Source organism: Pagrus major, chromosome 8 (assembly GCF_040436345.1).
Source record: "Pagrus major chromosome 8, Pma_NU_1.0".
Classification (NCBI taxonomy): Eukaryota; Metazoa; Chordata; class Actinopteri; order Spariformes; family Sparidae; genus Pagrus; species Pagrus major.
In genome coordinates, this window is record NC_133222.1 from 16663079 (window position 1) to 16676113 (window position 13035).

Genomic DNA, 13035 nt, shown 5'->3' on the forward strand with positions numbered 1-13035 from the left:
AAACCTAAAATTGCAACATAAACAAACATAAAATTTTACTTATCTGTGGTTTTGCAGAAACATACTGAGCTGACATTTACTCTGGCAATTGGGTTGTCCATGAATATAGTTCATCTCATGGCAATAACTCAGCCTATTTGAGAGCTCAGTGGTCTGCACAAACACTTCACTTCAGGACACTCGCATAAAGGTTTTAACCATTTATCGGAAGAAATAAAACACATTTTATGCTCCGAAACATGTCGAAACAAGCTTTATCCAGTCTGTCCTTGAGCTCCAAACCCCTCAGACTGAAACACACAACATTTGATGAATATGAACACAATTATCAATAATAAACAAACACATATATGTGCAATATGTGCCTAAAAATGCATAATAAGAGCACTTTAGTACAACTGTGTTAATGCATGGTTTGACTGAGTACTCCAATAGGTTTTTTGCCTTTCATAAAGTAATTTGCAATTTTCAACAAGCAAATCTAGTTTACAGTCACACGGGATGAGACGTTCAAGAGCTGTAAATTGGAAAAGAGAAGAGAAGCCACTTTAATTTGATAATACTTCAGTCGTCCGCTAAAATGGCCAATTAACATGATGAATAAGAGCAACGCACACACACCTCAGTGTTTCTCTCGACACAGCAGCGATGTTTCTGTCTGACTTCCAAGCTAATTTTATGCAAACTTTATGAAATGTCAGGGAGAATACACTGTGAATTTAGAGTATTTACAGTAAATTGGCTTCCTGAATGTCAACCAACGCATCTGCATGCAAACTTGAGGGAATAAGAAGCGATACAGTGGTTGTTGTTAGTGTTTAGTGTTCCCTAAATATCTTTCTTTAACCTAAAAACAAAAACTCACTTTGCAATTTGCTTATACACGAACGATATCCTCAAAACTGAAGCAGACAGGCAGCAGAGGTAAAGATTATTATTATTTAACACTCAGGAACTTGCTGATAAAAAAGTCACGAACGGTTTGCATAAATTTCTTTTCAATAAATAAATTACAATTCTTTGCAACACAAAGGAAAATTAAGTGATTTTTTTCCCCCAGTTCTATGCCACTTTTTTAATTCAATACATAATTTGCAAAATATGCTTTGATGAAATCACATCTATTGTCTGTCTCATTCTGTATGCCTCCCTCCATCGCTGCCTGCCTCACCCTCTCCACATGCGTTTGACATTGAGTTGTGAACAATGCAATGCCAAAAAAAAAGCACAGCGTTTCGAAGAAATGACAATTGCATTCACAGACTAGAAACAGAGGAGGTCACAGGCTGTCAGCGGGGACACATGAAAGAAGATAGGAAAGAAATTCACATTGTTTACGGCAAGTAGCATTCATGAATGATGATTTTCTGTAGTAAAAATGAAAATCACCACCTTCCAGCGATGTCAGACTGAAAGGAAAATATAGTGAAGGAAAGAGAGGCAGAGATAGCGGAAACAAAACGGTTATGTACAACCAAGCTCTGAGAGAGAGTATACTGCAGCTCTTACTGCACTTACACTATCAATAAGAATTGAAGGTAGGGCTGTCATGATATAAGATTTTAACTACACGATTATCATGGCCAGACAAATTCAAGAATACAATATCATCATGATATACAATATATCTATAGAAAATTTAAAAAAAAGAATATTTATCAGTCAAATTCATTTTTAACTCTGTTTACTGTGTTTTGTCTTTTTTTAAGCAAATAAATTAGATTAAAAATACATGTGTAGGGAAGTGGAGAGAGAGTCTGTAACCATAACTATAAAAAGAACATTTACACTTGTTGAGTGCCACATAAACTGATAAAAACGATATTATCACATGTGTAATATTAACACAAAATCAATATCTAATTTTTTTTATATCACTGTAATCATCAATATGGCCACATGGTGAGTTACAGTAAAAAAAAACACATGCATGTGCACCTATTTAACTTGAAATTAATTGAATTGAAATTTTGAAATTAGACAAATTACTGACAATTAGTTGACACACTGGAAACATGGGGCTCTAGTGGCCCTGGGGCAGTTTCCTGTATTGCTTTCTTTGCCTTATTGGTAGCCTTGTATTCACCTGTCCTAACAAAACAGGTGGTGTTGGAGGATTGGTGACTCAGTGACATGTGCCAGGTGGTGAGCTAATCACCAACATGCTTGTTAGCCACATACTTCTGCCTTACCACTGACTGCAAACCAAACCTCTTTTTTTTCTTTTTCTTTTTTTTTGAGCACCTTGTACTCTGCCTCATCATCTGAGTCAGTGTGGGTGGTGCAGCACAGCTAGTATGAAAGCAAGATGGTCACTGTTGGTCAATAGCACAAAATCACATGTCAAAGTTCTTCAAAAATCAAGCTAAGTGATAAAGAAGTGAGCTGTTAAACTTATCCCCAATGAGTAAATGCACTAACTGTAACAGTATCTTACAGCTTTTCAAATAACTGAATATTAACAGTCAATGCAGTTGGTTAACAACAACGGAAATACGTCCTATCATCTTCTTACAAGTCATATCTCTATCCATCAACTGGGAATGTGGACAGCACAGCTTGGTAGTCAACATCGCTATTCTAACGAGAGCAGTCCATGCTGGAGGTCAACCAAGGAGGTAACGTTATGCTAATGCCCCAAAATTGGCAGTGTCAAATATTATTTTGACCCTAACCCATTATTGATCTGTTGACATTTCAGATAGCGTTTCATTCTGTATGATTAGAAATTTAATGCAAAAGTAACAGATTTCATTACTGTTACCTGTACATAAACAGCAAACTGCTGTCATATACTGTAAAATAATGGTAAATCATCCTTACTGTATCCTACTGTAATATGTTGTAATCCAAACTACGGCAATATACTGTTAAATGAATTACAGTAGACACCATAAGATAACAACAAATTAGCTTGAGAAAATGTCTAAAAACAGTCAACTGCACCTTTTAAATTATTACATGTACAGCATCTGCAACAGTTTAGAGACAAAAGAAACCATTTACTGACCAAAAACACTCCTCCCATAATAATAATGATGATGATAATAATAATAATAATAATAATAGTACATTTTATTTATAGAGAACCTTTCAAAACACAGTTACAAAGTGCTTTACAGAACAGAATAAAACACAAAGGGAATACAACAAGTTAAAAGCCATAAAAACTAAACACATAAAACATGAAGAAAGTAGAAAAGAATGTCACACAAAAGCGATTTTTAAAAAGTGGGTTTTCAAAAGTGATTTAAAAACTAGACTGTCTGGTTGCAGAGTCCCTCTCCACCTCTCTCATTTGTTCCCTTTGTGCTTCTTGAACAAGGCGTACAGGACCTTCAAGGTGGCAGCGACGTCCTGAGAGACAATATCTGTCACATAATCCACAAGAAACATTTAGTGAGTATTTATAACGCACCATCAGCATCTACCAAGCCACTGAGGCAGTGAAAACGTGAGGATGCTTTTAGCAACATTAGCTAATAACTATTTTCACAATCCATTCCAACAGGTCATAGATCAGAAGGACAAAAAATAGCATTAGATGGAGATTTAATCAATACGCCCTCGGTGAGATGAGATCCCAACAAAATTGTTCCCTGTTGTGAGATGCACTAACTGAATGAATGTGACATAAAGATTGACTCCACCCCCAGCTAACCTAATTAATGCATGCAGCGCGCTCCAGTTTTAGACCTTGAGTGCTGGGATTCCTCATTCCATCACAGCAATTATGCCGGTAATTAAAAAGGCACTAAAAATGAATTAAATTAGCCACTTGCTCCTGGCTTAGATGAATTGTGCCGGTCCTTACATCAACAGTCATCGTGTTAAAGATTTAATTCACATTTTACCGGCTATACGGCTGACAGGCAATATTGCATGGAAGTTTTAGTGATTGTGAAAGTGAGATTCAAGCTCTGGGAGAACAGAGAGCACTTTGTCAATAATGGATCTGCAGGGAAGTGAAGTGGATCCATTTGCAGCTGATTGATTCACACACTGAGACAAGTCACTAACTCACTTCCTCCCTCGCTCTAATTCCCTCTTCTCTTTTTGCTTCACATTGCCAAAAGTAGACACCCAAACACAACACCTCTTTGTGATTATTGAACATTTCATTCTCAAAGTATGTGCTTTAATATGCTGCTACAACAGCTTTCTAATCCTTCATTTTTGGAACCTGGCTGCAGGGATTTGCTCTCATTCAACCATAAGAGTATTAGTGAGGTTGGGCGCTGATGCTGGGAGATAAGGCCTGGCACACAGCCGGCTTTAGTTTGTTCAAAACGTGTTGGATGGGGTTGAGGTCAGGCCTCTGTGCAGACCTGTCAAGTTCTTCCACAACAACATGGAGCTCACTGTGTGCACTGTCGTGTTGAAAGATTTGTTTTTTAAAGCACTGGGCAACATCTTACATCTCGGATATAAATCTCTATCCAGACCCCCTCAGATCCTTTGAGCAGTACTCCTATTTTATTAAATCCTTTTAATTACATTTTAAATTCCTCTGTAAAGCATTTGGATTGAATTTGTATTCTTTGAAGGTGCTCTATAAATATATTGTCTTGAAACAGAAAAACAGCCATCCCTAGAGTTGTAAACACATTGTAACATATAATATTCGTCTACAATTCCTATATATAATATCGCTGTATTGTAAAGTCTGTCTTATAAAAATACTCACGTGCCCATGAGTATATAAAAACATACTGTGCTTGCCGTAATCACTCCTACTGAGCATATTGGCCATTAAAAGATCTTTCCTAATGTGAATTAAATGTAAATGATGAACAAAAACCACAGTCCTAGTTCTGCACAAAAACCCAAATTCCAGAGTTTATTTGAAGTTTTTATTGGCCTCAGCAGTCTGAGTTCGACAAATCAAGTGGATGTCTGCCAAAAATGTTCCCTATTTGGTTCCCTAGATGCTGATTCCTTGTTGAGCTTTGGTGGAGAGATAGTGACACAAAGAGGGAGTTTCACACTAAAAAGTCTTTAAATTTTGAGATATTTGACTGCTGAAGCCTCATATTGAATTAATCTTTGCACAGAACTGGAGGACTGTGGATGTTGAGCACCTGACAATAGTTCTAAGAAAGACTTAGAGAAACATGTGAGCCCCTCGTTCCAGATTTTGTAGCCAGACCCAAACTATGCACAATAGGACAGAGGCAACCACAGACATAATGAAGTTGTATTTCTATTCACAACGAACTACAAGTTGACTCAACAATGCTGAATATTTAGTTAAAGGGTGTTCTGGTGGTTTTCAGTGCGTTTCAGTGTTTTCTTTTTTTTTAGTTTAGCTGACAGGTCTAAATTTAAACTTCCATTTAAACGTTAGGGAAATTACTCATTAGGAATATCCCCTTACTGTTCATGCTGATTTTGTTGTATGTTTACTTGGAGCAAAGCTCAAACTAATAAGTTTTTACCACAAATGATAAACTTGAGAGTTAACAGTTGGAGATCTGATAACCCGCAGTTACAAATTGAAACTGACAAACACAAAATTTCAGCGCACCGATACAATCAGAATATTTCTGGGATCTGTCTGATAGCTGGGTGGTATACAGTCGCAGTGCTCATGAATACAGATGACATATCTTCCTCCAGACAAACACACACACACACACACACACACACACACACACACAGTCGATATAGTCATAGCGGAGAGGTTAAATTCCTGTGTCTATCAGCGGGCACCAGAGTGACATTGTCCCCTTGAGACTGTCTCCCTCGCTGCTCCTCTCTAAATGAATGATGATGACCTCGGACTGAGCCAATCATCTGCAGTGATACTCAGAGAGACAAGAGTCGCACTCATTCATATTCAGCAAGCAATTCCATCTTTCCCTCCAAAACACTGTCAAACCCACACTCCACCGAGCAGCGGAGATTAACTCAAACTGCCGGAGCGATCCCCCTCCTCGCCTCACGTACAAACAGATTTTGGCGTTCACCTGTCATACAGATAAATGCTCCTGATGGAGGATATCATCTGAATTAGTTTGATGCAGCCGTCCTGAAGCTCCGGGTTTTTTTCTGCTACAATTGTTTCACTCCTTCTGTTTTTTGTTTTCTTTCAGCTTCTGTGCCTGGCATTTTAATTCTAGTAAAATCTGTTGTCTACTAGGCGGAGTGTGTATTGTGTGAAGTTAACAGTGTGTTATTTCATCACCTTGTGGATCAACACTGGACACCTGAAGGCCCGTGTCGTTAAGGAGGTCCAAGGCCAAGGTCACATTGTGAAGCTGGAGGTCAAAGAGGGAAAAATGTTTAACAGTTAAAGTTAACAACTAAATTCTGTTCTTAAATTAATTCAATATGTTCACATCTACTACTGGAATTACCCCACTCACTGATATACTGAAGATACTTTCTTTAGGCAAAACCTTCTGTATTATCTTCATATGCATGGTGATATTGTGTGGTTACCATAGTTATTTGTAGGTGGCATTAAGTAGGCCTATAACTTACTATCTATTATAGCCTACTTAAACCAAAATATGTAACTAGAATTACTTTAGTCAGTTCCCAATCTCAACACGAGTTTAGCTCGTAACTAAAATTGGATAACATATGTGTGCGTGACATGCATGAATGTGACTACATAGTAAGCTGAAACAAAAATATTACAGGAAAGACAAAACTTATTTTAAATGAAGTATTCTAATTCATAAATTATTTAATATATTGGTTATAAACGGGTAGAGAAGTGGGTAACACCTAAACTATGGCGTTATAATCAAGTCATAAGCACATAATAGTCCCATCATAAATGTATGAGACATAATCTACCAAAATATATCACAGATCATGGCTAATATATAATGTGTCTATCACCAGGAGCCTCTTGGATTTTAACACATCGTGTCACAGAGTCCTTATACGGTAAGTTATTCATGAACTCATCATATCTGTGATAAAAGAGTCATAACTTTTTCATAGACTCATCCTATTGCTCCAAGTAAAGTGAGATCAAAGATATCATTATAAGTGAGCCATGACACAGCAGTAATTATGCATCTACTTTTATTATGCGGAATTGTAAAATATTAATTTTATCATATAATGTATTGTAATAGGCACGGTTCTGGATCAGGTTTCAGTACTGTAGCTCATTATCTAATGTGCTCTAGTGGGAAATTAGATTAGCTCAAATTAGAGATGGAAAAAACGGTGTCATGATCTCACTACTATTGAATTAGAATAATGGAGTATTTCTACATTTTCATAAAATATCAGTCAAAAATTCTTTTTGAAGTTGGTGAATTATTTTTCTGACAAGATGATTTTTATGAATAAATACATTACAAATGAAACCCACGTCATCTGTGAGCATCTACAGACAACAGAGTAACAATGATGATGATGATGATGATGATAAGTGTGTGTTATCGTCTCTCTGAGATACACCTCCCTTGCTAATGTGTTTCAGGAATCCATACTGAATCCATACTGTACCATCTCAGAGGGATTGACAGGGGTCAGGTTAAAGTCATGGAGTGGGATGAAGAACCCTTCCAGCTGTCCAATCAGCAGCAGCAGAATCACACCGTCAGCAAACTAGACAGTAAACACAGGGGAGATCAGAGCCCGTCCAAGGATGGTGATATAATCTCAGGGGAAGTAATCAATTAGTCGTAGTTATTCTTTTACAGGAGAGTCTGCCAGAGCTCCTAATCAGTGTTCACTTGTTGTTGTTTTTCACCTGTTTGTCCACATCAGCCACCTGCAGACCCATGGTCGACATATTCTGGTTGACAAAGTGTACGATGGCCTGAAAATGGAAAAAAAAAACAATATTAGATAGTTTGAAATACAAGTTAGCCTTGTTTAGCTGATGTGTTAAGGTATCAAACATGTTTCATTTTTCATCAGAACTTGACAAAAGCTTTAGATTGTTACAGTCACACTGTAAAAAAAACAAAAAATACTATAATAAAGCAGAAAAAACCTCATAAAAACATCTAATTTCCTGTTATTAAAATACAGTTTTGTTGATGAAAACACATTATTCAACATTTTCGTTGTAAATTATTTGTCAATTAACAAATAAATCTATGTAAAACAACAGAACCAACACTTCTTTCACTGTCGTCACTAATATTGTCTAAATGTATAAATACAATTACATTATTAAATGTCATTGTAACATCTGTTGAATAAAATATTTGTGAAATCATAATAAATGTGTGTTGTTTGGCCACAAAGGCCACAAACAATATACTTTTTTAACACCAAAACATCTGCTGTGACGAGGGAGTTAACTCCTCGCACTACCTCAGGACTTCTCCTCCTCTCCTTGTTATACCTGCTTCACCGTGTTGACCTTGTGAGCCTCAAGCTTCAGCAGTTGCTCGATGGGATCTTCCCCTGGGGTGACCAGACAGCCAGAAAAGTGTGTTAAAGTCATTGTAGGCTGTAATGCTGTTTCGATGACATTCAAGATGTCAAGTCGGCTCAACCTCCGACAGCTCTCTACTCACTTTCAGTATTGCTGAGGGAGTCTGAGCCGGCATCTCTATTGAAAAAGTCAAAAAATATATGAGGTGAACGCTGTGTTTTCCTCACATTAAAAAGAAAATCAAACAATGCAGACATTTGCTCACCTTTCCTCTGTCAGGACCTCCGTCTGTATATCTGATTTGATTCCACTTTTGCCGACCTGGATGAAAATTAAAGTGAGCTGTGATTCCAAGTTTTGTTTACAAAGGGTGTTTAAAACAAATTTGGAGTAGAAAAAGTGCTGAAGTTCGAGCTGAAACTCACTTCCACAACTACAACGTCAACCTTAACATTCGGTGGCAAATCCAGTTCAGGCTGGAAACATTTCACCATGGCAACCAGCAGATGAATAGTGGCCAGAAGGTCTTTGTTGTGGATGACTGACAGGCGAGCAGCAGAATAAAACACAGGAAAAACTTGAACGGGGATAACAGAACTCATCACCTCCTGGTACAGAAGCAAAGAAATGCCAAAAGGATGTGAATCTAGAAAAATGAAGACCTAGCTGCAATTGAATTACTACTGAATACTTCAAAGGTACTACATGAACTCGGTTAACTGGTTATCAGTTTAATACTGAGGCCTCTTTAACCTCCATAAGCAAACAGCATTAAGATTCTCCACAGTTACAGTTATTATTAATGCCTGGTACCGGGTCAGATTCTGACTTATCCAGATCAAATGACTTATTTTGTATTTCTGACAGAGTTGCTGCTCACTGAGTGTTTGCTATAATATTACAGCAGGGAACTGAAACCTTACAAGTTTTAAGTTGGGGGGGGGGAGGTCAAAATTCAAATCCAAATTAGGATGCTCAAATTGAAGATATGAGCCACCAAGTACAAGCTATAGAGGTTGCATGGAAACAATCACATTTCTGTCCAATCAGGTTACGTCCTGATTCATGAAGGACAATGTGGATGAGAACTTAAAACTTTTGTTGTGGCCTTTCTTTGCTTCCAGAAAAATGATGCCAGTAAATTCTATCTCCGCCAAATCCCCCACAGTTGGTGTAAGCGAACATGGCACCCTTGAGCTAGCACCAAATCCTGTTGTAATCAAAGTCGTTGCCAGAAGAACAGAACATTTGTTGACTTGTCGCTTCTTGTTGAAGCTCAGTCAGCTGCATGACTCACGTTTGACGTTCCACTTGATCCCGCTGCCGTCCTGCAGGCCCAGTCTTTTGTCCAACTCCTCCAGGATCAGTTCCAGCTTGCGGATCTGAGCAGTGCTGGTCAGCGCCATCTCCTCCACAGGCACGTGCACACCGCCCAACCTGGCTGCAAACATCAGGTTATTATCATCTGTAAGGTTTAACTGGCAAGGACAGTTTTGGACATTGAACGTGACAGCTTCTTCGTCCACTACAAGAGGAATCATTTGTTAGTGTTCATCTACAAATCGACGATTAAGTGGAAGTGAGGCGATGATAAACAACTGCACAATCATACAAACATATATTAACTCACACAGCAGGTGATGAAGCACCAGTCCATCGTACAGATCCTCCTCCAGATTCTGAACCACTATGTGCTCCTGTTTCAAAGTTCTATTGATCCAAGAAACCAAAACCTACCAAGACACAATTCATCACAGTCAGAAACATCACATGCTTTCATCATCTGCTGCCAAATGGAAAAAACAGCAGGAAAGCTTCATTTTTCTAACTGTCTCCATTAATTTTCAGAGATAAAATATGATCCTGACGTAGACGGAAATGATGACAAATTCAAAGTACTACCCCAAAGTAGCCGATATTTCATTTGGTTGTCCTTCCAGCTCTACATATGAGACATGTCAGACTTATTGAGTTATTTATTCATTCATTTCTGCTTGCATGAAACACTTCCTCTGCCATCTTTTCTAATCAAAATGTGTTTTTTAAAGTCAGATCCTCCGCCGACTCCTTTTCTTGATCTGTCTCCCATCACCTCTGATAATTACGTTCATTAAAATTTCACTGATCCTGCCACCTCTCTCCCTGCATCACATATTATTCATGCTCTTCACTGCACACATACATGCAGGCTCTGTAATGTATTTCCTGTGTAGCATTTATCTCCAGCCCACTCAGGGAGTCTTGGATCATGTGGTGGTCCAGGACAGGCTTTGATGTCACAGTACATGTAGAACAGGCCGGAGATGCAGACAAATGTCTATATGTGGATCACGGGAATGAATCTCTTACCTCCTTTAGCTTCTCAAGTTTGGGGTCTTTTAAAGACGTTGGCTGAATCAGCTTCTGCTTCCCTCCTGTGTGAATATACAAACTGCATTGGTCAAATGATGTTTTTCTTATTTTACATGACATAATGTTATGACCGATGAAAATCTATCATGTGACCCAGGCAGAAGTGTTCACAGATGACGTAATGTTTTAAAGTTTTATTCACGTTGCATTTAGTCACGACTTCCCTCCTCACTCTCTGACTCTCTCCCGGATGTTATAACGACAGAGTGAACTCACAGATTTCTCTGGGTCTGAATATTATTGGAAACAATTGGAATAATCACTCAGCAAAACATACAACAAAAGGATTGGAGTGAATTATTGGAATATTATAACTGATGGTCTAATGTGTAAGCAGCATTTTAATGTTGAACCTGGTGGAGGTAGAGCTCAATTGAACTACTTTACATTCTGTGTGATAATTTAATCTACAGGACAGAAACATATTTTAGTAAAAAGCAGAAAAAAGTGCAGTATTTCCTTCTGAAATGCAGTCGTACAAAGTAAAAGTACCATTAAACTGTATGTAAGCACAGGACTTGAGGAAATCCATTTTCCGCAGCTGCACATGTACTTTTTATTTTTGTTGCCAATTTTCTTATACACGTCTCACGTGTATTATTCCACCTGTTCCAGCCAGCGGGTTTCCATTAATTTCCTTTCATTAAAAAATCAATCAGCAGAGCCCTGAAACTTCTTTGAGCTGTGTAATAAATCACACCAGACATTTAATCTGCATTCTGCGTTATTTGGGTGCGAGTCGCAGTTTAAAGCTGCTGTAATCAATATTTTTATATTAACTACAGATCACACAACTGTGTGAAATGTGAATGGTATCATTCATAGTGACAAACCCACAGGGAATTATTACCCAGCTCTGCAGTACAGAGGGATTTAGCAGCTTTTCAGACTAATGTTGTCCCTTAACTGCAGGATGTGTAAATATGCTTCTGTTTGCTAACAATTCACGCCGACATCTTATACTGTGTGTCAGCGCAGTCAGTTATTGCAGGTTTAGATACAGATTGACCTGAAAAGTTTCCTCTGCATTACCTAATGATAATGTTTGAGAAGACTGATGCAGAACTGATGTTCACTGTGAGGGATTACTCAGTGTGCTAATTGGCTTTCATATCAAACAAAAATGAGAGGAAGCAGATGTGTTTGAAACGTGAACTTAAATGTACAATACAAATCATGATTGACTGGCAGAGACTGATCGATTTAATAAGTGGTTATCTGAACATTATGCCAGGATATTTATCAGTTTGACGAATGCACACGTACCCTGAAAAGCCTCAAAGTCCACAGTGTCTTCCTCTTTGTGATACTCAAAGATATCAGCCTCCATCGCCTCTCCTGTCAAAGAAACCTGCAGAGGAGTCGACTGTGAGAAGAAAATGCTTAAATTTAAACCACAGAAGCCTGAAGAAACTCTTTGTTCATCAACATCTTTGGCAGGAAGACTCTCTCTCTCAACAGGAGCCCCTTGACCATATTGCTTGAATTTCAGCTGCTGCAGGGGGAGTTACTCACTGACCAGCAGTGGATGCTGATTGCACTGCCAGGCTGCTTACTGTTGTGTGAAAATCTTGCACGTCCAGGTTTCTGATTTTCATCTACAAAGAAACACAGCTCGACTCCAATGCATTCTGGAGTTGTGTTTTGAAAGCGTTTCCGTCTAAAAACACAGAGGAGCTCAGAATCTGACTGAACTGGTCAAAAATGTCAAACTAAAAAAGGAAGTTGTTACACTTCCTTACTTCCTTTTTTGCTTTTACAGTGGGCACACTCAACAGATCAAGCACTGTAGATCCCCACAGATCTGCAGAGCTGCACCTCTCCCTCTGAACATTTTGAACCACATGGTCTGAAGACAAAGCGCAGCAAACACATAGAGCAACACAGTCTGACAAAACAGACGTGACCTGGAACGTGTCACACTGTTGTTTCCTGGATCTGGAGAAGAGAGCAACTTTTTTATCTTTTCCTGTGTGTGTTTTATGTGCGTGTGGCTTTCTTTTCCTGGGGGTTGACAGTAACTTTCAAACAAGGTCATAAACAAAAGTGTTTTTTTTTTTTTAAATAAGCTTACCTTCAGCACTCTTAGAGCGGCTCGACAGAATCGGGCGACTTCAGCAAAATTGAGTTCCTTAGCCGATGTCAACTGTCAAAACAGGGAAATAAGAAGTGGAGGGCTGAACTCAATCGGAATAGAGCCTCTTGTGAATTCTATCAGCACAAAAGGTCTGACTGCACTCAATTTCAAACCGCTGCTTTAAAGGAAA

The 13035-nt window shown here is 38.4% G+C and overlaps 1 protein-coding gene across 3 annotated transcripts; it reads right to left on the minus strand.

Annotated features, from left to right (window-relative positions):
• Positions 1–3096: 3096 nt before the first annotated feature.
• On the minus strand, positions 3097–13014 carry parvg (parvin, gamma). 3 transcript variants are annotated; one of them, XM_073472430.1, is made up of 13 exons: positions 12843–13014; positions 12035–12119; positions 10706–10770; positions 9987–10089; positions 9654–9797; positions 8782–8897; positions 8622–8677; positions 8499–8533; positions 8324–8385; positions 7721–7789; positions 7474–7575; positions 6188–6260; positions 3097–3371 (listed from the first exon to the last, which is right to left on the minus strand). In XM_073472430.1, the coding sequence occupies exons 2-13, from the start codon at positions 12096–12098 to the stop codon at positions 3295–3297; spliced, it is 966 nt and encodes a 321-aa protein (XP_073328531.1). In that variant the 5' UTR covers positions 12099–12119; positions 12843–13014; the 3' UTR covers positions 3097–3294. The 3 variants fall into 3 exon arrangements, with proteins under 3 accessions (XP_073328531.1, XP_073328532.1, XP_073328533.1); XM_073472431.1 differs by having other exon boundaries at positions 12035–12134; XM_073472432.1 differs by lacking the exon at positions 12843–13014 and adding an exon at positions 12288–12336 and having other exon boundaries at positions 12035–12134.
• Positions 13015–13035: the final 21 nt, after the last annotated feature.